This window comes from Thunnus maccoyii, chromosome 17 (genome assembly GCF_910596095.1).
Source record: "Thunnus maccoyii chromosome 17, fThuMac1.1, whole genome shotgun sequence".
Lineage (NCBI taxonomy): Eukaryota > Metazoa > Chordata > Actinopteri > Scombriformes > Scombridae > Thunnus > Thunnus maccoyii.
In genome coordinates, this window is record NC_056549.1 from 12160054 (window position 1) to 12186408 (window position 26355).

The 26355-nt window shown below is 39.7% G+C and overlaps 2 protein-coding genes across 8 annotated transcripts in view; one reads left to right on the forward strand and one right to left on the reverse strand.

Annotated features, from left to right (window-relative positions):
* LOC121882202 (MAM domain-containing glycosylphosphatidylinositol anchor protein 2-like) overlaps positions 1-26355 on the reverse strand; it is a 181359-nt gene that overhangs the window by 138062 nt on the left and 16942 nt on the right. The window lies entirely within an intron of this gene.
* Positions 1934-4753, forward strand: LOC121882203 (low choriolytic enzyme-like). Its single transcript, XM_042390246.1, has 8 exons — positions 1934-2212; positions 2385-2403; positions 2529-2591; positions 2762-2908; positions 3016-3133; positions 4059-4237; positions 4330-4411; positions 4531-4753. Exons 1-8 carry the CDS (start codon positions 2141-2143, stop codon positions 4670-4672), a joined length of 822 nt encoding a protein of 273 aa, XP_042246180.1. The 5' UTR covers positions 1934-2140; the 3' UTR covers positions 4673-4753.

Genomic DNA, 26355 nt, shown 5'->3' on the forward strand with positions numbered 1-26355 from the left:
GACGGTTTTCTGAAGCCACCTTTCTGCTTAACAAAATGCAGATGTTTGGAGAGAAATAAAAAATCTTTTTTTTTCGTGTGTAGAACTAGACTGACATCCAATTGAAAAAGATCTACTTCTCCTGCAGTTGGAGAGGCATTAGGAATAAAGCTCAACCGAATGGATGGGTCATACATCATTGAGCATTACTCGTGCTGTGCTGTGACTCTAAAACACAAATTGGATTACCTGCGCACCCACGCGGATCACCCGAATTGGGCAGGCACAGACCTACAGGCAACACATAGGCTCACACACACACACACACACACAAAGTGCATAAACCCATGCATGTGCAAAATGCATGATGCAAACATGGCAAAATTTTACAAATCCATAGGGTCTTATTGGGCTTGCAATAAAGGGAGTTAACACATACACACCTGCAGTCTATCTCTTTCTACGACAAACACACACACACACACAGGATGCAATGTTTGCTCCCTGATGATAAATGTGACATTATTGTGATGTACAGCGGAGGATCACATCATATAAAGGTTGCTATGATGGAATCTCAGTTTGAAGCTGCCGGCCTTGACATGTGAAATCAGATCCTAAAACAGTTTATGGTGCTGTGAACCCAGACAGCATCCCTCTTCTCCTGTAAACATTGGGCTAGAAGCTGATGATTTATTAGCGAGGGGTCCAATAAATCTGAATACCCATCTCTCTAAACAACCCATTTCGGGATCTAGAGCTTTTAGGAGACTGTTTTTTTTTTAATTTTTTTTTATTCATCACAGTCTGGCAGCCAAGACCCGATCTTTACCGCTGAGATCATCACTGCTGCAGCAGCAGCGCTTCAGTAATGAATACAGAACTTTACAGCCACACACTAATTGAGCCATTATTATTATTTGAAACAACACATTTAAAATGGAGCCACACAACAATAGTTTACACCCAGTGTAAACTAAAAAGGGTCATAAAGGCCACACTGGCCATTTGGTTTAATAGGAAATTAAGTTTCTGTTATGAGGCACACTGATGGTATCAGTGGTGCTGGAGTTGTTAGAGATCGAGCTCTTAAGTGGTCCTACTCGGAAATACAAAAAGTAAAAGTGCTCTGATGCCAATGAAGAAATAAGATGTTCTTATGCTTACTAAAATCAAATTTTCTAGCCAAAAGAAAAACTCAGCAGTGTGGGGAGTCAAAGCATAGCAGCACCAAACCAAAGAGATGTTCATAGTGCTGGAGCAGATCCCTTGACAAACAAGTTTTTACATTTTTTTTTACCTTAAAATAAAGTTTATTTCTCACTATTTGAAACATCTTGCAATTAATATAAGTTATGTTCACAGTATGAAAACAACTGTAAAGGATATTCATGTAAAAAAAACTTGGTGGTGAACATTATACCTGCTAAATACCAGCATTGTCATTGTAAACATGTTAGCATGTTGATGTTAGCATTAAGCTCAAAATACAGCCTCACAGAGCTGCTAGTGTAGAAGTACATTCTTTTTCACATTTTATATTATTGAGGATTGTTATATGATTTATAGTGCATTTTTTGGACAAATAAAGTACATATTTCTGTCACTGTTACTTCTATTCCCAATAGTATCACTGTTCCTAGTTTTATTCTTAAATATTACCGTATGCACAGTATCAGTTTGGGGAAATAAACATTCCCTATTCATTGTTCCATACAGTGATCTTTTATGTTGCTACTTTATTTAAGAAGGCTTTAAAAGCTACTACTTCATCTCAGTGCCTGCAAATATTTAATGAGAACATAGCATTGTTTCTTTCAAATGGTGTATTTGTTATTTTTGGAATAAAACTTTGGGACAGATCCAGATCTCATGCGCAGACCCCCTACTGCTTAAAAAGGCCATCTGAAATCTGATGCTAAGCAAGCTGACAGCAGCCTGTGGTCACTGTAATCCCTCCAGAATGAGATTATCCCTGTGTGGCAACAGTGGAGCCAGGGTGGGCAGGGCACTCCCATCAGCTGTGTGTCTAAGACAGAGCCCATTGAACCTCCACCACTAATCTCTACACACAGACACACCTTGACAGCCTGCATATAAACTCGGCCCTGAGTGGGCTTCAGCATCCGTGAGACAAGAAAAGTCTCCAAAAGCCACAATAATGGACTTCAGAGCAACGATTCCTCTTCTTTTGCTGCTGCTTATCGGCCTCTGTAATGCTCACCCTGGCAATGTAAGAACTTTCTCAATAAATATAGTGGGGATCAGTTTGTACACACTGTATGTACTGTAATGACACATTTCCCATACCATTGGCTTCTATATTGCCTTCAAGACATTGACTTAGACTGAGTTAAAGTACTTTAAGAGGAATTAATGGGTTTTTTCCCCCATTTTCTTTACAGGATCATGAAGCTGATACCGGTAAGTGACCAAAGCTCAGGCATCTATTTGCGACCTTGTCTAACGGACAAAATTTATAAGGTAACACGCTGTGTGTCATTGTGAAAACAGGCTTGAATGGTGTATGCTTTTCTCCTATTCAACAGAGATTTCTGTAGATACGTCTGCCACAGAGGACATTACCACAACTATTCTGAGGATGAACAATGGTGAGTATTCACTGATGATATTACAAGGACGGCGAGGGAACATATGTTTCTCTCAATTCCTATTGAGAGAGGCCATGTTAGAACACATTTCTAATATATATATATGTGATTCCTTGCCTAACTTAATAGCATTTTTTAGTCACTCAAATGAAAATGTTTTATTCTATTAGGATCTTCTGATTTCCTGCTGGAAGGGGATGTGCTGGTTCCAAGAACAAGGAATGCTGTGAAGTGCCTTAAAAAAGCAAATAGCTGTCTGTGGCCAAAGTCTGCGAACCGTAATGTGGAGATCCCTTTCCTTCTGAGCAAAAAATATGGTGGGTTTTAATTTTTAAGGTGACACTTTAATGGAATGCTGGATTCTACATGTTAACATGCTCAATAAATGACATTACTAATGAAGTACTTTTATCCACAACTGTAGATAACACTGAGAAAAATGAGATTTTACGTGCCATGAAAGGCTTTGAATCAAAGACCTGCATTCGCTTCATTCCACGTGCGACTCAGAGGGCGTACTTAAGCATTGAACCGAGATATGGGTGAGTCAATAAGTAAAGTGCCCTGCATGTGAAGGGGAAAAGTACACAAGTATACTATACAGTATACTTCTGGAAGCTGGTCAATCAGAACAGATTGGGTTCATAGGGAAGGGGTGTCTTAAAGAGACAGGAGTTAAAACGTTGTTTCAGACAGAGGCTGCATAAAGAGCCAGTATAAGATTAATAAGAAGTTATTTGAACTGTAAATCATGCAAAGATATTCCAGTACAGGCCCAGGTTCAAAATGTAGACCTGTAAATGTGCATAGGACCTATATGCTCCTTTAACAACAAACCATCTGGTGTGTCAGGTTAGCTATCTTTAGGCCATGTGGATCTTAAAAGTTAGGGTGTCATTCTCTCCTGTGAATGACAGTTTTCATGATTTTTCCTGGATTGCCTTGATAAATTTAAAATACTTATCTAGTGCTTCAAACAGGTTAAAGCTGCAACATGCATCTTGTTGTTTTTAACTAAGGCAGGAAGTGTTTTGTCTTTAAATCCTGCTCTCTTCCCCTCAGTTGGATGAAATGCTACGCCAACACTTGTCAGTCCTCTCTGTGACCTCTTGAAACAGCAACTAGCTTAGTAAACCTTCATCCATACAGCTTATAACAAGAGTTTTAGGAGCAAGAATGGAGCAAAAGAACAGTAAACTGCAACTTAAGCTTCACAATTCTTTCATTTCTTGATGTTTTTAGCTAGTTGTTAGCATGATGAATCTGCAGTTGACAACCACAACTCTACTAACAGTAAAAAATACCTGCTTAACAACAGAAAGCCAATTATTTAAGCATGTACACAGAGGGTCTCTGATAATACACATTATATTAGTTTATTAAAATGAAAATATCAATTTATGAAATTTCAAGTTGCATATTGCATGTTAATTATATCTGTCTCTGCTTCTCTCTCTCCACACAAAGGTGTTCCTCTTTACTGGGTCGTACTGGAGTAAAGCAGGTGTTGTCACTGCAGAGGTTTGGCTGCATACGCCGTGGCATCATACAGCACGAGATACTGCACGCGCTGGGTTTCTACCATGAACACACTCGGCCCGACCGCGACAGATATATCAGAATCAACTGGGAAAACGTCAACGAACGTAAGAACCTCACAGCATCATTTATGATTGACGGATTCTGATTTACTCCATCAGTCTGTTAGCTATTAATTTCTTTTTTTTTTTGTCACCAGATTTTGTCCTCAACTTCAAAAAGAAGGACTCTGATCATCTCAACACTCCATATGATTACTCCTCTGTGATGCACTACGGAAGGTAAAGTAGAACAAAAACGTTAGACAAACAAGTTTATCCTGAATTTGATTTATTCTAAGATCAAATTCCTACTATTCCTGACATGATTCTTTCTCTCATTACCATCACCATATCTGTAGAACTGCTTTTGGGAAATTCGGATCAGAAACTATAATTCCCATCCCTGACTCCTCTGTTCCCATCGGCCAGAGGGAGGGCCTCTCTGACATCGACATTCTCAGGATCAACAGGCTCTACAAATGCTGGAATTACATTGGATAGATGATTACTGCAGTATATTTTGATTGCGATGTAATACTTTACACATGAGTGTATGATAATAAAATATTGATATTCCATGAATCTTTTGTCCTTTGTCATTTACTGTGAAGTTTATGTACCAATTTTGTGTTCTGCTAACATAATCAGAGGTAAGTTTAAAGGTGTCCACCGATTTTAAATGTCAAAGAAAATTTTCTAGTTTGGAGAACATAAATTATAACAGAGAGCCTGTGTTACAAACTGGGGCATTAAATTTGATAGACATGGAAGTTTACGAGGCAGGGAGTGTCTAACAAAAGACACTACTGAGTTGCATTATGGGACTGAAAGTCAGGATGTCTCTGCTGCTTTAATTTCGCCCACTCTTGTTTTAATGTCTCCCACAAGTCAACTTTATGGAAGTGCAATACCGAATCACCGGAGTATTCTTTCAGGCTATGATTCACTTTGTCTTGAGTTACACTTTACAGAATGAATATCTACCGCTGAATAAATGCTGGGCATTATACGGTTGTTCTTGATTATATTTCTTGAGACAATTTTTAGCTAAAATAGTACAGTGCTCACTGTAACTCAGTTAATTCATTTAATACCCAAAATACACTTTGTGTTTCTGCTGAAACAAAAGCCAAAGGAAGCAGTTGTGGCATCACTGAAGATCCAATATATCTTCATTTCTTAATTTTGGATGATTGTAGTAAAATTGTAGTAAAATTTTATTACATAAAGAAAATAAAGTTGGGAAATCTTGGCAAACGACACACATGAATTTAATTAGATACAAAAAAAGACAAATATGTGGCAATATCTTCATAATAGAGTTCATTTTTATTTCAGCTCATAGTAATTAAGTTTGGGATTTGTACACTGGTGAAGAGTACAGTGTTTTATCAGAGTGGATCAGTGCTGCAGTATATTCAGCGAGCCAAATTTTGCAGAGCTGCGTCTCTGCGGAAGGGCATAGATGTGGTAGGACATGAGATAAACCCCTCTCCTACTACTCCCTAACCCTGCAGAGAAATTAGGTTTATTTTTCACTTGGCACCCACACTCTTGAATGTGATTTTTTTTTTTTTCACCCTTTGAAATCCTACGCAATGTTATTCCTCTGTATTCACCCCAGTGAGAGAGAGCAGTGTTGGGTGAGAAAGGAGTAGTGGGGGAGTTTCAGGGTGAGATAAGAAAGGAGAACGCCTTGGAGAGAGAACAGATTCCTATTCAGTTAATTTCCCTCCTCCTATGATGTATGAATGCACATACAATCATGACAGCGTTGCATGTATTTCTCCAGTGTTCTGGCTTAAATGCAGCTAAAGAGGCCGTGGCACAAGACATGCTCATAGAAAGCCAGTGTATCTGTATAGTTCAGATGGACAGAGGGCGTTTAATGTTTCATAGAGTAGTTTCAGTTCATATCAATCGTTCCGCTCATGAAATATTTAAAATCTACTTGTTTATTGAAATATTTAACGCTTTGGCTCTGTTCATGCTCCAAGAAGCTCTGAGAGACTTTCGGCTGGCTATAAATTAAAGTATTTCTGCAAATCCTGATTAAAATAAGATCACCAATGAGCCTGAGATCCTATGACTGAAGTTGAAACATGCCACCACCGGAACATACTGAGTCTAAAAATCACTGAACGTTCAATGAAACTAATAAAAACAATAAGTCTAATGAGAGTCATCTCTCTGAACTGTGCTGCTGACATAAACTGAAACACATAGCATGGAATATTTTATCTTTCCTTTGTTCACAAGTGTGCTTCCCTTGGTTTTGATGTCATTGAAGACTATAAAAATATGAAATGGAAGCTTGATATACATTACCTGACATTCATTATTACCGCCAGCTTTAAAGTATTGTCTGTAAGGCTCTTACAGTTGCTCTTTGACCATACTTTAAAGGGCAGTGTGTGTATGACCAGCAGGGTCTCCTGTAGGATGTCGTCTCTAATGAGAGCAGACCGAGCGGAGCCAAATGGAGTCTGATCTGTGATGTCACTGGTAATACGCTGGCAGGCCATAACCGCTGGCTGGCTGAGCGGCTCTTACCACCACGTTATTAACACAGATCAGTGTACCTGCCTCTCTTCAAACACGATAAGCTTCAACACACAGCTCTCCTCAGTTCACTGCATGAGCTTCCCTAATGCCAACCAATAGGAAATTAAAATGTTCTCTCTGACTGGTGCTACCATTTTAGCCAGTTCAACCTTGATGCAGAATTTTCTGTGAGCAGGTGCTATGTAGTGCTTTGACCTTTCAGAAAAGAAATCCCTTTTTAAAAAGTCAAAAAAACCAACAAAATATTTTACACTTTACACTAACTACAAGTTGGTATGAGTATTTTTTAAAGGGGTTCCAGGGCTATATTTATAGTCTGGGGCTCTACTGGTAAATCTTTGCACAATTTATTTATCCTTATTTATCTTGTACTGGCCCTTTATACCCCCTCAGTTCAGCCTCTATCTGAAACAGGCTGTTTAAGGTCCTGTCTTTTTAAAGCCCCCCTCCCAATGAGCCCACTCTGTGTTGATTGGCCAGCATCTGGAAGCTGCCCCTTCACAGACTTCCTCCTGTTCTGGAGGCTACGTAAACAAACCGTAGTAGTGGATTTCACAATTTTTTCTCATTCTTTACTTCAAATGGAATCTTCTCAAATACATTCATACATGCCCGAATCCAATCCAAAATATGTAAATGGCCAACGTGAACAACTTTAGCAGCAAAGGCTATGGAATGGACTCCCTTTTGTGGGCATGCACGAACAATCTGGTGTCATCACGAGGACTAAGTGGAGGTAACTTGGCAAACGGAGTGTTCAGAGCAGGCTGATGCCTGGGCTTTTGTCTTACAGGAAGCATTTTACATGCATTCACCTCAAGTTTTGGAACTTTGACCATGTTTAACATTGACATCTGACATCATAACAGAACAGAAAATCACAAAAAGCATTATATTTCTCATTTAAGAGGGAGTGAACACCTTCTCAGTGTCTACTCCACCGTGGTGTCTGTAAACATTTCTGCTCTCCATACTGGCCTTGAAGAAATCCCATCCTAGCTCCAAGTTCAGCTGAAGCTAATATGAGGTCTCAGACAGTCAAATTAAGTGGGTATTTCCCAAAGTTACAGTTACAGTCTTACAGTCGCCCTCCTTTTGTTATCATGCCTCTGCAGCGGCTCAGCAACAAATCACAGTCTGGGGGAAACATAAAGAGGGAATATTGTACTGAAAAGATTGTAACTTTGGAAAATAATCACTTGATTTGGCTAACTCAGACCGCTGAAGCCTAATATTAAAATGCATTTTCGCACAGAACGAGGACTGGATTTTGTCCCTCATCGCTTACATTAAAATTTCATTAGAAGGGGATCTCTTCATGGCCTTTATGGACAGAAGGAATGATGAAAGCATCCAGTAACTCTTTAAATAAACATGTGAGCATCTGAGGATTGTTTTAACTTGAAAAGATGAGAACCCATCCTTTGAATAAATGACATACGGTGGCTTCTTCCTCAACATAATTAAATTGCCTAATAACAAACAAGAATTTAAAAAAAACAACAGAGACAGTTGTTTGCACGGATCATTTGATATTGCAATCTGTGGTGTGCGTCTGCTTTCAAAGCCTGTCCAGGGTCACAAGCAAGTCAGCTGTTAAGTGCCCCTTTTGAGAGAGATGAAAGCAGCGCTTGCAAAAACAAGTACATTTAGTTAAGGACGCAATCAAAAGAAATAACAGATTGGCATACAAATTCTGGACTCTTTGTTGTTGCCCTGCAGGACCCAGTGGAAACGATTAGCTGGCTGAGAGATCGAAGGCAGGCAAACACTAACATGTGCTATTGTTGAAGCTTTCATGAAGTTTCACTTAGCTTCTCTTCTGCAGATCTGTGGAGCCCGAGGAACCATATACGAACTTCTAAGACGTCTGAACCTAGAATAGCACGCTGACAAGTTACTGTCTGTTGTCACTGCATTCTCAAATCTCATAAATATTTCATGCATTGTGCTCACTGACACTGAGATTGTGGCTGACATTACTTTCAGTAAAAAAAAAAAAAAAAAAAAGGACATTTCAGAAGAAACTGAGATGAGGCGATATGAAGGGGATGTGCGTAAAATGTGGGCAAGTGAGCTCTATAAAGTTGTGCTGTCTTTACAGGCCGTGCGGCATTTCTATATACAATTCGAGCCCGTCTGTGTCAAAGAGAAATTATGTTTTTAAAAGGGCCTTTGTAAATGTGTAAATCAGACTGAGGCATTAGTCTACAATCCCTCTGAGCTGTATTCGCAGAGCTAGCACCACATCTCTGTTTGTCAGCGCTGAGGAATTGCAGCTGTCAAAAATGATGCGGTCCCATTAGTGACGGAATCCAAGCTGAGACGGAGCCAGACAGAAAGCCGCTGTGGGGACAAGATGATAACTAGGTACTCATTGGAGATGTGAGGGATGTTGTTTGCGCATCGCTCGCTGTATGTGTCTGATGAGAACAGGGCAGAGAAGGAGATGGAGGGGTTAAGATAAAGAGCAAGGGAGGGAAGGCGCGGAGAATGAGAAGGATAGGGGAAACGGTTAAAGCAGAAAAAGGATGGGGGAGATAAGATGAGACAAATAGAGGAGGCGACAATGAGACTGGAGTAAGAAAGAGCGACCGGGACAGTAATCAGGGGAAGGAAACAGTGAAAGAGACGAATCAAAGCTGCGACTGAAGTGAGTGAGTTGACTGGACACAAAGAGAGAGCAAGACTCTGAAGCCCAGTATCCTGCATCCTCTGAGATTGGCAGGTTTATTCAGAGGGAGTTAGTGATCTCTCATCCTGTAGATCATTTCACCTCTGAGCTAAGCTGCATGCATCGTAGCGAGATGAAGACACGTTACAACTGATGCAAAGGAAATCACTTCCACTGCAACACATTTGAGTGCAGCAGGGATGATGTGATGTCATGCAACAGAGGCAGCTCTCACTGCGCTACACACACACACTAAAATTAATCAGTAATAGCTGATTGATCTCTTGATTAAAAAGCAGTCTGACAGTGAAGGTCAAGCAAACAGTCTTTACAATCAACAGAACTGACAAACAGTGTACAAGAATATTTGAACAGTTGGTTGGCTTTTAGCGTAGCTGCTAACACTATAGTAATGTGATATTAGGATATATATATATATATACCATTACCTTCATGATGTGAACTTTTTCACCACTGCTCTCCAAGATTGAACTCTGGTACAAATTAAAGCAGGTCCAGATTAATCTGCTACAGGCCCCCAGGGCACAAAATAGCAAATTAGCACATCTGCTAACTGATTTTGCCCAGAAACCAACCAGTATTGCCTACATTCAAATACTACCCTGCCCCCATGTGTGCTGTATTTCAGTTGGCTTGTGATAATTTGATTGAATGATTTAACTCCTTTTTGGGAGCCAACTGAGGGCTCTCAACATTTCAGTTTTTAGTTTTGCTTCAGTGGTGCATGTTACCAAACAGATTTGAAATTAATCAAATTAGGGCTGCAACTAACGATCATTTTTATCATTGATTAATCTGTAGATTTCCCCGATTAAGTGTTTAATTGTATGGTCTATAAAATGTCAGAAAATAGTTTAAAAAAAAAAGAAAGACTGTTATAATTTCATAGAATCAAAAGTGATCTTCAGATGTCTTGTTTTTTTTTCTGACCAACAGTTCAAAATCCAAAAATATCGGTTTACTATCATTTATGACCAAAAAAAACATTAAATCATCACATTTGAGAAGCTGAAACCAGCAAATTATCTGCATTTTTGCTTAAAAAAAGGACTAATATCACTGTCATAATAGTTGCCAATTAATATTCTGTTGCTCAACTAATCAATTAATTGACTAATCATTGCAGCTCTAAATCAAATTACAACAAAGTAATTGCCACACAGCAAACTTGGGGCTGCCAAGGCCCCTGAGGGCGAGTTACCCACTTTGTGTGGTTGGTAACCCATTCTTACTTAATAGAACAAGATAGCTGCCTCACAAATAAGATACAGGACAGGAATACTGAGAGAGGGGGACCAAGCTTTCTTTAGAGTCATCTTTTTAACTACTGTACTTTACTAGTAATATTAAATAATGAGCAGAATGCAAACTATGCCCATAGTATGTGTCCTCTTAGCATGGAACTATATTTTGCTGTTAAGAAAAAGTCAGAATTTCCACTATTTACACCACTTTTCAGAAAAAGATATTATCTTTCAACTAAAGGCAATATTCTTCACAGGAATGAACTGTAGAGCACAGTTCAGCCGTTCACACAGTGTAATGATCAGATACAACCAAAGTCTACATGATTACATACACACACTAGGGTCGTGTCTGAATTCCCTCCCTCGTTCACCTCTCCCTATACAATAGATACTCAACAGTTTACTCTATAGTGAGCAGAAAATTGAGATTTCAGACAGTTAATAATCATCATCATTTTGTGTCATCGCTGACAGGTGTCTCGTCACACTATAATTTTCCCGAGACAGAAGTGCTGTGATTGCAGTGACATCAGTTGAGTATCAAGGACAGCGCGTGCTGCAAACGACTCTACATCATCCTACATTTAAGCCAATCAGTGAACAGTTTAACACTTCCTGAAAATCTTAACCTTTTTACCTTCTCACCTTGCTGCAGTGATGTACAGGTGTACTCAACTGTGTGCTGTCGGTACACTGTGACATCACTGTATTACGCAAGAAAACACACTTCTGACCACACTCAACCACACCCATCACTGAATCTGGTTGCAGTCTGCTGTTAAATCATTCTTTTGGTCCACATGTAGCCCATAAAGCATTAATTACATCAGCTGTAGTGCACACTTTGCCTTTTATGACAGATGTAACAGCCTCATATAAGTAACACATACATCAAACTCCAACTTCTCTTCTATTACACACAAAAAGAAGTAACCAAAGGAAAGTTCTCCTTTAGTTAATTATCTTAAAATCACTATTCATTAATACATCAGAGCATCGATACATGAGCTAAAACACCAGAAGCAACAGAGGAGAACAGTGATGCAGAAAAGAGATTTATAGTATTTTCCACCAAAATTTTGCTTAAGAGTGTGCATGATTGTACTCCGTGTTTGTCACGTGTATGTGTTTGTTCAGATTGCATGTTCTCAAAGTATTGAATGCATAAAGCAAGTTAGTGTTTACAGTATGTATGTGCGCATGTGTGCACGTGAACATGTATGTGCACAGTGTATCAGTGCATTTGAATGCGCATACTAAAGGTGGGACTGTATAATTACTGCTATAGAAATATAATTACAACCTTGAAATGTGGCAATTATATGTGGCAATTACACAGGTTGTATGAGTCTGACTTACGAGCAGTAGAGTGGATGACAGCTTCCGCTCTCCATGAAGTCTTCCTAGGTCATTTATTCCATGTTATATTAATTGCACCTCTGTTGCTTTCATAGGCAGGACGCCTTGTATTACTGTTTCAGCAAATTAACGTGGCATTAGGTGGCCCTTCACTCTCTTTGTCCTTGGTGAACTTGCCAATAAACCCAGGTGGATTGTGATCGTCTGACAGCTGTTTCTGATTTTCGCTTGATTATACATCCTCCGTTATTTTGTGTGAATGTGCTTAATTAAGTTTTTTGTGATGGCTCTAAAATCACTTTTAAGCCGATAAATTGGATCGTCATTTGTAATCAAGCTGTGGTTTAATCAGAGCACAGTTGTATCATGAGTACAGATTTTTAAAAAAATGAATAAAAGGGGCAAACAGACAATGATGGGATGACAAAATGATGAAGCAATTCCCAAAAGCATTAGCGAGTGATCCCCAAAGGTGGGACGTTTACTTGTTTTAAATGCTGAACAACAACAAATACGCTTTTGGAATTCTTGCGCTCCCAGATATAGCCAATAAGGGGGAATTATGTTCTTTTTTTAATCTAAATGATTCTTTTTTCTTTGTTTACAACATAATGTTCCTAGGAGGACATATTGTCCCTGCAGAGATGTGCACATTTAAGATATTTTTAACTTAGTATACTCGTATATCGCCCAATTAAAGGCGTAATTAATTCAGCTGTGTTGTGCTTCCAGGAAAATGTGAAACTTAACGCATAAGACAAACAAACAGCCGGGATCAAGCTCCTCGAAAAGGCAGCTGAACCCAGGAAAACAAAGCACAAAGGTCAAAAGTCTCTTATTGTGCTTTAAAAATGTTACTTCTATGACATTCACTCTGATGCCATGTTTGTGGCCTCTACTCTGTGCTGATTGTGTTTCTCCACACATCCTTTTGCCCCCAATGTACTTCCATCATCTTGCTGCAGACAATTGGAAAATGTAATTTCTTCTCGTTGAATGAATGGGTTGGAGAGCACATGAACGTCCCACTCAGGCGATGTATGTCTCTGTCTTGGAGCAAAGCACACTGTCCACAAGGACATGCTAAATCAGCAGAAAGGTCACACAATCTGCAGCACAGAGCAAGGCCTTTATAGGGACATTTTGTCCATTTCTTTGTGGGTGTCTAGCCTGTGCTTCTGGGTACTGTACTCAATAGAAGCAATAACATTTTTATAGACATGAGAAATAAGATTTTTTTTCCTTTCATGTGAACAGTGCCTGCCTGTTTTAGTTTGTATTGCACACACGGCTTTACCCATTCAAGGCAGACCTGAACTTCATTCTCCCTCCACTTCACAATATGAGTTACCATTCAGGAGAAAACCAAAGTAGGCCTCTCATGTATGGCCTCTTCCGTCCTCATTGTGCTTTCATAGCGATTGCAGAAACTTTCTACTTCTGAAAAGGAAAAAAAAAAAAATCCATTTGAGCTGCACTTAAAATTCCAAATGGGAAGTTTCTCAGTGGTTGCCAGTAATGTGCACGAGTTGTTAGCAAACCACAAGTAAATCCAAAATGAGAAACCTCTCTACTCCAGCAAAGGAAACGACAGAAGTGTGTAGTGTTGTGGTTATGCCCCTATGCTCTCGGTTCATCGCATCTGACACAAAGATACTGGAGGAGCAGGGAACAAAGGAGCCCATAGTTCTTCCAGCATACCCTTGACGTCAGGATTTAGGGAGCTGCACTAATGTTGTTCTCAAGATGCAGTAAATGGAAGCAGGCAAGCATATTAGGAACCAGTCACATGTTCAGGGGATACAACGGATCATTTTTCAAGAGCGCTGCTACTGTACAGCCGAGTGTGCTGAAAAATGGTCAAGATGGTGCTGGTGCATTACAGCAGTGCATAGGCTCATTAGCCTTTTCTTCAGTTCACCAGTTCTGATTATGAATCATTTCATCATTTCTCCTAGTGTGTGTTTTTGCTTGCAGTGAGAGTTTGCATGCGTGCGCACATGTGAGAACGACACGGCAACAGGAGCCTCCTCGCTGCTCTTCAAAGTGAGGATGTCTGCTGAAGCCAGGTGGATGCTCCTTTTGTCGTTTTCTTTCCATTCTCCTGCTAGTAGATAGAAATACTATATTTCACAGCTGTAGTTGTGAACTGTCAAGAAAAGCAGTCAGACTTCTTCTCCCTCATCCTCACTCTAATGTCAAAACAGGTTTCCAGCTCTGACATCTGAAAGTCATGTTATGATATTATCAGTTGATGTTGGGGTTCAGTTTCTATTCCAGTTTGCAGCACAAAAGAGAATCGTTTTCTGAGTGTAGCTTCGACGCTCCTTTTTCTCAGGTAGCTGTTTGGAGCAGGCAATCTTCCACACCAGTTAGTGCAAGAAACTAATTGAAATAAAGTTGTTTTTTTTCTACCTCCCCATAACTAACTTGACATGTTGTGTGCCAGTATGATACCTCATGCGATGAGAGGCTCATTAGACCATGAAATTGAGCAGTGTAACCCTGTCTTGTATAAAAAAATTTGAGGGAGAGGAGGGAGGAAAATGAAGAGAGAGAGAGAGACAGAGAGAGAGAGAGAGAGAGAGAGAGAGAGAGAGAGAGAGAGAGAGAGAGAGAGAGAGAGAGAAAGAAATACAGAACCCCTGTGTTGTCTGTGTCATGCTGATAAACTGTTAAGACCTTGATCTTAGCTACTGACCATCAAAAATAAATGCGACTTTTGAACCCTCTCCACATAGCTGGTCTATTTTAACTGTAATTATTTTTTTTCTTCCTCTTAAAGGTTATATTCAACCAGTTACTCAAGACTTCCCTGCACTCTCATGGCCCGTTTGGATAAAACAATGGTGGAAGAGGTACTTAGATCCTTTACTTCAGTAAAAATACTGTAGTAATATCACAATACACAATACAATACTCTGCTACAAGTAGAAGTCCAGCATTCACAAGCCTACTTAAGTAACAGTACAAAAGTATAATCAGCAAAATAGTAAAGTATGAAAAACAAAAAGAATGGCTTCTCTCAGATAGTTATATTATACAGTATATAAACTATAGTATGTTATTGGATTACTACTGTTGATGCATTAATGTGTAAGAGGCATTTTAATGTATTAGCTGGTCAAGGTGCTTTGTGCACTGCTCGATATTTTAATCCATAATAATGCATTTTTCATTTGTTGATTATGTGATTTGTATGTAACCTGCAAAGTGACCTGCAATCAAATGAAGTAAAAAGTAGAAAGTACAATATTTTCCCTCTGAAATGTAGTATCAGTAATAGCATAAAGTAGCAGAAAATGAAAGTACTCAAGTACAAATATCTCAAAATTGTACTTAAGTGCAGAAGTTGTTACAGGTTGTTGTGAGAAGGATAATTTGAAATTGGCAGTTTCTTGAATTCAAATCTCAGATGCCCTTGAACACACAAACAAGGATATTTATCAAAGCAGTCCCTGCTCACATTTACCACATGACAATAATGTACAGACTTTGCCGACAAAAAAACAAGTAAAACTTACTTACTAACTTCTGCTATGTTATGGTACAGCGTGTCATAGGTTAAAAGCTGACAGGGGTAATGTTAAGTATGTGTGATTTGGTTTGATAAATGTGCAAAAACCATCAGTGTGGTACTTCAATCACACTCATCAGTGGCCCTCATAGAGGGCGATTCGTAACCTCCACTTAACTGGGGTAAAAGCTACATGCACAAGCATAGCAACAGTATCCAAGGCTTGAATGAGCCCTGTGTCACCAACACTGACGTCCCTTTCTATCTAAACATGGAGGAAAATGTTCAGTATACACCGACATGCTGGTGTGGCGGGAGGGGGGGGCGTTGTACCTGACTTGAACGGAGTAATAAACTTCCACCCTGACATATACTGCACTTCTAGGTCTAACACACTGCAGAGGAAAAACTGCAACATTTTGGAAGTGGTTTTGTGAGGGGTGTAGTAAGGTAATAAAAAACAGTGTTGCTCCATGGAGTGTAAAATGGGAGGGTTTGGCAGTGTGCAGAAAGGGAGGACAGCAGGGAAGAGGAGAAGGAGTGCAGGTCGCTGGGGTAATTTAGCTCTGATCGCAGTGCACTGTCGTGAAGCCCGGTTAGGGAGGCCCATGCATCACACTGTAGCTCTGTCCTGAGTACACTCTTATGATTAATCACCTCACACACCGCTTTAATTTAAAGTCAATGGTATCTATAGATACCTGTCAGTACGGACCAACCTATAATGTCTCCTCGCAGGCCAAGACCCTCAGTTCCCCAACTGAGCAGCCGCCAAACACCAAGCAGAGCTTTAGCAACATCAGTCCAGGAACAAAAGGAAGAGAAAGAGAGTGAGCCGAGCAATCACTCATCCAGCTATTTTATTTCTGGCAGCTGTGACAGAAAGTGTAAGGTGTTCACCGGGGATTTGTGTCGACGATGGATTGCAGCAGGTGAAAACCATGTTAATGATGAGTGAGTGTACAAGGCAAGCATAATTGAAGAAAAATCTGATTTGATATCCAACATCTACAATTTACATTTACATTAAGCAATTTAGAATTCTGTATTAACCTTTAGAGGATGGTGACCCGCCTGACCACAGTTTCCTTTTGGCATTACCATGCTGAAAGCCTCTCCTACAGTACGTTTTCTCTGCTCTGATTTAAATTGCTTTTTGTGTTCTTTATTTGTCACATAAATCTAAATATCAGGAGTAGAGGCAAAAAGAAGTACAGGGGTATTACCGGTGAAAAATTAGATGAGTGTAAAATAGTCCCTTCAATGTACATGGCAAGTCTACTACTTTTTGTATTACAAATGACAGCAAGCCTCACACGGGCATAAGATCACACCCATGGAATGATTCATACCTTTAAGCAATTGCATTTTATCTTTGGCAAAGAACTTATGGACCATCTAAATCATTGAAAAAGGAACAAGAGAATGCTGTATTACCTGAGTGCCAAATTACAGGCTTTGATTTACGATTATAAATCTGTTATTTTCTGTTTTGTTTTGTTTTTCTAAGTAAAGGTGGCAAAAATGATGTGCCTTTCTCCTGAGCTACCAACATAATAACAGATTTGGCATTAGATCTGTGGCATAAATGAGATGATCTCATTTTAAATCACAATGCAGATACAAAAGAGATTAGTATTGTCTATGGTAAATCCTTTGTCATCCAGATTGTGCAAGACAATTTTTAAAATTCTTTCACCCACTAATCTCTGCACCATCTCGGAGAACTCCACTTGTCTTTAAAAACAGGATTCGATTTTGTCTTGTGGCCTCCAACTATCACTGAGTCATCATTAAAGCAGACCCTCAGGGTCCCCGCTGGCAAAACTGCATTCTGATTCGTCGCCCGTGACCTCCACTCTTGCATTCATAATACAAGACCTTGCCCCGGAGGGCATGACAGGCACCTACAGGGCTTCAGGAAGCAAGTAGCCTGAAGCACCAAAGATATGAATATTTGACATCTCTTCGGGTTAAAGGTCATGTACTGTACTGCAGGCTCTACATATCCACACACACACACAAACACATAGGACACTTGTCTGTGGGTTTTACTGCATGCATATATACAGTATAGATACGTGTATTTGACATGGCACATGGTGTTCGCTACAGTACATACAGTGTATATGTGTGCCTGGCTCTGCATTCGGGCAGTTCATCCTGAAACACATGAATCAAAGGCTAGACCTTTATTACAGGGGAAGGTTCCAGGTCTATATTTATATCCTGGGGCTCCACTAGAATATATTTGCATGATTTAAAGTTAAAAAATCCTCCTTATTTATCTTATACTGACCCTTTAGGCTGCCCCTAAGGTCAGCCTCTGTCTGAAACAGGTTGTTTTAGCTCCTGTCTCTTTAAGGCCGCCCTCCTGATGAGCCCACTCTGTTCTGATTGGCTCTAAGCCGCCTCTCAGCTGACTTCCAGCGATTGCAGACACTGCGTAAACAAATAGTAGTTATCGGATTTCACTTCTTTTTCTCATTCTTTGCTAGAAATGGAAACTTCTCAAATACATACATACATTTTCTAGCACGAATGTGATCCACAATATGCAATGCAAACAAGCCATAAAAAACAACCTTAACAACAAAGTCTACGGAACAGACGACCTTAAGTGGGTATACGCGAACAATCTGCAACATCACAAGGAGGACGTAGAGATAATGTTGCAAACAGAGCGTCCAGAGCAGGATAAAACGTGGACTTTCTGACTTTCAGGCAGCATTTTTACATATGTTCACCTCAAGTTTTGGAACTTTTACCATGTTTAACATAAACATGGTAAAACATCATAACAGTATGAAAATAACAGAAAATAACAGAAAATCACAAAAAGCCTGATATGTCCACATTAAAAGCTTTATCGGGTTTTGTACTTTTGTACTTCTGTTTTCTAACATATTTTTTTGTGGAGATTTGGCGTCATTATCAGCCATTATCTACCAGTCATCATTTCCAGACCTTTCTATCATTATTACTAACAGCAGACATTGTATGAATTTGATGATTATCGCCAAAAAACATAACTGTAAAACCTTAACTGCAACATTTTCTCCCAATGGTTTCCAACTATTTTGGCTTGTAACCTTAATCTATGTCTACTGTATGTGCAACCCCTCATCTACAGGTTGTGATTAGTTCAACCAAAGAATGATTTCTCCTTCACATATTGTTTTATTTTACACTTTTTGTGCCGAGAAATGCACAAAAAGAAAAAGGAAAGATCACAAGAAAATTTGACAAAATAAACCAAATGTTTTCTCTGCTTTCACATCCTTTTAATTATCCTACAACTCCTCAGATTTAGCGAGTTCCTCATGTTGGGAACCAGTAGTCTATCCTATCATTGTACATGCTTCTCATGCATCCAAAACAACTCATCTAATACATACCCATCACATGCTCTGTTTATCTAGAGAGAAAAGTGTGATCTTACATAAAAGGAACAAAATCTCCTCTGTTTGCAGCACATAGAAGAACATGTTAGCCCCGAGCAAACTAAAACACCATACACCCACTGCAGGGGAGGAGCATGTGACCGTTTTGTTCATTTCACACGCAGTAAACTGTGTCTGATTGTGCCATGTCACCCTGTTGCTCTAAATCTGTGTCTGCACATGCATACCTGTGCAAGTGCACATGCATTAATGTGTGGGCATGTGTGAATCTGCCATACAGAATCACATTTTTGGATACACTCCATTTCACAGTGTAAGTGAGATAAGTGCATTTGCCCTGATCATCCATCCAGAAAACACAGAGGAAGTAAATCAATGTCCACTCATAATGCCTAAAGGGTCAAAGGAGAAGAGTGTTATGTAGTTTTAGTCAAAGTATATACTGTAGGTAACCACTGGTGACATCAGATGGCAAGACAGATTTATTAATCCTCCAATTTTACTGATTTGTCCTCAGAATAGTTTACTGGTTTGGACGGATGGAGCATATGAGGAAGTGATAATGCATAATAATTAGAGGATGGCTTTCACTCAACTAGATTTGCATGAACTGAACTATCAGATGCCCAGTGAAGTGCTTAAATTTCACCATATTTGATTCATGTGAATAAGATGGCTTTATTATCTGCCACACTTGGTCAAGCCTTCTTTTGAATTGGTCTACAGAGAGATGAGAGAAAATGCCCCGAGAATGAACCAATTTATCAATAAATAAACACATAATTCTTGATTAGCTCCAACCATCTTGGCGTTAAATTGACTCATTTGGGATTAGCACGCAGGATCTCTGGCATGCAGTGGAGGACTGAGATAAAAAGCAGCCATGGAAATTTGACTAAGACTGGACCATCACTCGTCCCAGATATTTTACCCACTGCCCAGCCTCTCATGACAGACAACAATCATTTTGCATTAGTGATGCTGGGCTCAGCCATCAGTTACCCCAGAAGGCCTTTCTACCCTGCAAAGTGAACTTCTGTTTTCCCAAAAAAAAGCATGTGCCCCACAATGCCATAAGCATAATACATTTTTTAAAAATTTTTAGACTGAACATGCAACTGAGCCAAGCAAATGACTGATAGTAGCTCCTGGATGCAGCTAAAATTATTGCGAAGCATTCAGTGAAACTGAGGTGAAGCTAAACCAGATTAATTAGACTTTCAAATGGCATTTACGAAATTACAACTTTACTTCACAATGTGATGCTTTCTAACTATGTTGCCAGCAAATTACACACTTTCTCAAAGTGAAGTGCGTCATCACATACAGTAACAAGCTGTGACTTAAAAAGACATAAAGTGCAACCATGTAAAGACATCTCAAAACTAGTCGTGCCACTGTGAACCATGCAACGCTTTCATCTTAACATTAACTGAGTATTTTACAATCAGCTCAGTTTGCAGCTCATAAAGGCCTTTATTGCAACATGCATCACAGTCCATCACCATTCACAGAACTAAATATATGCCTATCTGCATGTCCATTACACGTAAAGCTTTAGCGCGCCCAAGCCAAACTGTTCCCGGCTCTGAACTTAACGGCCCACTCCATGCCACAGGCATGACAGAGCTTCTCTAATAGTCAGTGCTTAGTCAAAGTAGGCATCCCTGAAATGTGAAAATCAATCATGGATGACAGCTCATTTGGGCTATCTACCAGGGTAAGGCAAAGTAAGGGAATAAAAGGGTAGAAATTCCAATTACACAGTCAATGCCCATTTGTTCCATGGATATGTGTAACCTCTGGCAGACGTTGTTGACGCCTCCATCCAGTTGTATAATGAGCATGCTGTGGGCGTACCTTATTCAATGGAGTTAAACATCAGAAGAATAAAGGGAACATTGCATTGTAAGGGAGATCCAGGTGCTTCTATGGAGTAGTTGGAGACTGAGAGATGAGATTCTGCTTGTTGGTGCTCACAGATGAATATTATCTCGCTGTCACACTGTGACAAGGAAATCATCCCATATAACTAGTTGAACCCAGCTACATTTAGCTAATTAGAATATCTAGAGAACAGCATGCTATACTGTCAAATACCAGTCTGAAGCAATATACTGTATACGGTCCATTTTAGTGCACAGGGCTTGAGACAAAAGTTCAACTTGAAATGTCAGCAGCAAATCAAAAGATGAGATCACCAAGTCCCAGACTGACAGCAGCTTACGTGACCCATTTAACCTTCTTGCAAGCCATGCAAACCCTACAATCTGTTCATTGGCCTTCCTGTCACCCGTGGACGGAGCGCCACAGCGGCCTGCCATGGAGTCAAACTGCTCAAAACTAATATAATTTTGTCTGGGCAATCTAATAAAACACAAGAGCCATTTTCCCCCTTTTCTGTCTCTCCTGCCCTCCTGCCATATATCCTGGTGGAGCCGCTATGATTCATAAGAGATGCGGTGGTGGCTCTCAGTATGCAATGAGCGAAAGGCACCTTGGGGAATTTTATGATCCATGACGAAGCGTCCAGGATCATTTTGGATGTATGCATGTGTCACTGCATATTAATAATGGCCTCTGTCTCATGAAAGCACCAGCACACCTTCAAAGGAGATAATTTAATCGTCTCCCCGCTGAGCCTCCTCTCCTCTCCACGCTTGCTAATACTTTCCCTGAGAATCCCAGTCAAAGGAGCCATCCCTTACATTGTGCACCTTGGCTTTAGGATAATAAAAAGGAGAAACAGGAAATGATAGAGGAAATAAAGCCAACCAGGAGGAGGATATAAGCCCCAGATTCAGAACACCGCAGAGGAAGATAAACACAGAGCTGATGGGGAATATCTTTTCTTCTCTTTACGTATGGAAATTGAGTGGTCATATAGAGTTACCAGGGGGTAGTTGTCAAAAAAATTGACTTTTTACCTTTCTGGGTTATTTATCCACTGCTGAGAATCATATGCCGCCACTAAAAATCCCCTCATTAAAAATGACCAATCCTGCGGTGTTCTTTTTTGCTTGTGTCCCCATTCTTGCACTGTAAACGCTGCAAACAAGCAAAATAAGGCAGGGTGCTCTTAAGTGAGCTCCATGTGCCCTTCATCTCTCTGAAAGATTCCATTCTCTTTAAAGAGCTGGCACCCCGCGGTGAAGCCAACAAATGAGAGCATTGTTGGATCCTAGACTTGTTTATGGGACACCGTGGCGAGCATCGTTTAAAGCTAGAGCTCATACTCACTGACTGCGCAGCATACCAAAAGCCACCAAGCTCAGGAAAACTCAACCAAAGAGCGTAACTTTTTTGCTAAGCCAAAAATTGCGTGTAAAATGAAAGTTGATACGTAATAACCTTAAATGTCCGCTTGTTTTATTGTCATATATGATGCTGTGGAGGCAGAGAACATTTTAACCCCACTCCAAGGGGAGTTGATTCCAATAAAACCTGCTGTAAAACCTGCCTTCCATTATGTAAATAGATTCACTGACATACTCCCTGTATACTAATAAAACATTCACAGCGCACATGTATTAGAACGCATGATGACATTTTGCTGTTAACAATACGGTCATGTCAGCTGATGATGTAAGCGCATTAAAGAGGACCCATAAACCTATGAAAAGAACCATTAATAGTCCATCTAGAGAGTACTCATCCAGAAAAAAGCAAACTCAACGTCAAATACCAAATGCAACATGACACGGAATTGCAAATGAATGCAAATCTGGGCTAAATCCGTTCAAATGCTGCAAAGAACACTTAGCATATTAACACATGAGCATGATCTCTCGATCTTGACGGCTGCTGGTTTGACTTAAATAAGTTTAAAAAGCTTTGCGGTGCAACACGTGTAACCATTGCCTTTTGTGTACTTCTGAATGCCAGTGATTACTAACAGCTGCTCACTTTTTCAAGTTGAGGATATAGCCCATTAATTTCTTCTTTATCTTTTACAGCATTTGGAGTTTAGCTTTTACTGAGGCTGCCACTATATCTGGGGGGGTACTGCATATCTGAGAAGAGCAGCACTTAAAAACAAATGCAGATGAACAAAACAGAGAGTATTATATGTTAAGGATTTCTGACAAAGGGGATCTGCATTGCATTGTCGTAGCCTGGATTACAAGGCCCAAAAACAAGCTGAAAAAATACGAAGACAGCTTTGCAAATATTAGACAAAGACTTACACAGAGCCTCCCACAAAACTGTGCTATTATTACGGACAGAGGCGGTAATCTACATATATTCAATGAGGCCTGAAAAAAGTAGTAAATCTGATTTATCTTAACCCTCCGTCAGAGAGAACGGCCTAATGGAGTGTGTGGTGGAGCCGGCTTCTCTTGCCCTTCATCAGCCAGAGGTGTCACTGCAGTGCAGCAAAGGATCAAGCAAAGCAGACTGTTACAGGAGTTCGGTGATGAATCTTTTTTGACATTTTTTTTTTATTCTTCTAGGCAGCCGTGGAGACCGCTGTGAGTCCATTTTTCGACACAATCAGAGATGCAGCCAGTGTGTACAGTACAAGGCAGGGCTATTCAATTAATATTTAAAGAGGTCTAGTTAGAGAAAATGTCCTCAAGTTAAGATCTGGAACATCATAACGTCTAACTTGCATTATGAATCAGTGCCATATATATCGAAGTAATAAAATACATAACAGTGAGCTTTTGAAAAATGTGCATCTTGAATTAAAGTGCTTAATTTTAGACAAATGAAATAAAAAGTGTAGCTTGAGTTTCCCTTTTTCTTCTTTTTTAACTCCACATCTTAAGAGTCTCAACCAATTTTATAATAAAAAAAAAAAAACACATCATTGCTACTGAACAGCTTTAACACCTCCTTTTGTATTTCTTCCCCTCTAATGTCCCACTCCCCCACTTTCTCTTGTTCAGTGAGAGAAGTGAGCTCTAGCTTGTCCTGTCAGGATTTTAAATCTGAAATGTGTTAGGATTCGGGTGGATCGATCTTATTGGGCTCTTAGATCGTTTATTTTCTGTGCCTTCGGTCCGGATTTGAGTGGGTACCTTTGTTCAAAAGATTTATGCTTTGTCTCATAGTGGCGCTTCACAATCGCCATGGTCTCGGAACATATGAGACAAACTGGTTTTGAACTGCCTGTGGGAAGAATGAACGTGTTAGAAGCTGTCCATTCTTGATTAAAAGCTCTGTTTTCGCTGTCTACTTTTCTCTTCTTAGAGCACGCCATGTGAAATTACTTTTCTCTGACTCACTTATTTCTCCGACTGCTGTCTCTTCTCTCCCCTGTGTGTGTGCATCTCACTTGAGTTGCAGTGCTTATAGGAATGTACAGATATGATTGGCTGAGTAGCATCACATGAGATGAAAGCTGTGCCAGTTAGGACAGCGTCTGGGTCCGAACCCGGACCCCAGTCCGCCTATTAGAGACCTTGGGTATAAGGGATCAGCATTCACAACATGAGGGCCGAAGATGCACAAGAGCCTCTTTAGTTTCCAGCTATGTGCATGAGTGAATATGTAAATTGTCTAAGTCAAAATAATCATATTGACTAACACCTATCTTATGTTCAGCTGCTTCCTTACAAGATAAAACTCGAGTGCATAAATTTTAGCATCTCTACATCGGTTACCTGTTGATCCCTTGACGTGTACTCACATGACATGTACTCACAATTACCTCTCTATCTCCTCCTAATGTGCTAAGTTTATGGTATTGTTGATTTAAAATTTAGTTTTCATGTATTAGCTTGTTATTAGTTATCTCCCAGCAGAAACTTCACCGCTGCTGAGATTCTTTGAGAGCTTCCTCAAAGAGCAGAGCCTTTCCTACCAAATCTAACTATATAAATATTTGCTATAAATGGTCAATTCCTTGAAATAAGTGTCTGTGAAGTGTTCCAATTAAACACATACTGTATTTTTATGACTTTCCTTCAAAGGCAGTAAATAACCTAAAAATAGTTCTGATTAACCATAAAGTACTTGCAAATGAGAATGCAGAAATGTTTTCATATAATGAAGCACAAACATCACCACCATCATCATCTCATGTCAAATAAGAAGCGAGAACTCTTAAAGATCCCCTCCAGACATATCAAAATACTCCACTTTGAATAATAATTAGTGTCTGATGTGTTTTTTCCACAAAAAAAGTTTACCATTCTATTCTTAAAATGACATCTCCTCCTTCTTCCTCATTGAAAACTCCAGAATATATATGAATATGCAAATATTTTATTCATTTCAAAAGTTTAACTGCTTGATGCAAGATGTCTCTTACTTCACAGAAATGTCCATTCTCAGTGTATGTGCACTGGAGGCTTCAAGTTTCCACATCATGCTTGTACAAGTCGCACACTGGACCACGATTGGCTCCAAACTAGTTGTGATGTCACAAATCATGTTGGTAGGTACACGACTTGAACTCAGATTTCAGGTGAGCACAGAGAAACTTTCCCCACAAAGAAAATGTACTTACGGATGGGAGATATGATAATGTCTGTGTCAACCATATGACACCATATATAGTGGGATATATATACATATATATATTTATATTGTATATTTATTTACTGCATATTTACTGTATATACTGCCGTAGCTATCCCTTTAATATTTCTAGGTGTGTTCTAGGCCATTGTGGGCAATGTTGCAATCAGTGAACAAGTCCATTTTTCCATATTGCAATATTGGATTTTTGTATTATTTTTGCTTCAGTGTGTGATTTGTAAGGTATAAAATTCACTGATTTAGACAAAACACATATTATTCATTGATTTTCCAGAAATGTTACTATCACAATTTACAGAATCTATAGTTTGCTTTATAAAATTATGTATAAAGTGATAGAAGATTTTATCTACAGTATACCACCCACTGCGAATTGCAATGTTTCTTTCAGTTTCCTCAAAAGAGAGAACTATGTGTGACCATGCAATTTTATGCTATAAGTTAATGAGTTTTAGCACATTATGTCATCAGATAGGGCAGTGAACAATTCCCACAGCTGTTCCCCTTTTGGCGTTTTAATGAAGTTACCATCATGGCTGACTCCCACTTCCGATGCAAATAGCCGCGTAACATGTAAGACAAGCCACTTAATGGCAAAATAAATGAGTCAGAGGCTTTCTCCCCCTTTGTTTTCCATGCATAAGTGTGTGTGTGTGTGTGTGTGTGTGTGTGTGTGTGTGTGTGAGCGCGAGAGGGGTGGGGGGTGGGGGGCAGGGATCAGGGGAGTACAACATACAGGAACAGAGAAGCAAACCCATGCAAGTGTGATCTTTTCTATGTGTGAATGAACTGCGCGGTTCAGAGAGTGCTCTTTTATTCACTCACATCCCTCTCTGTAAAATGTGTTTTGTGGCAATGACAAAATCCCCCGCTGTCTTTAAGGTTTGTTTCTGTCGCCACGCTCTCAC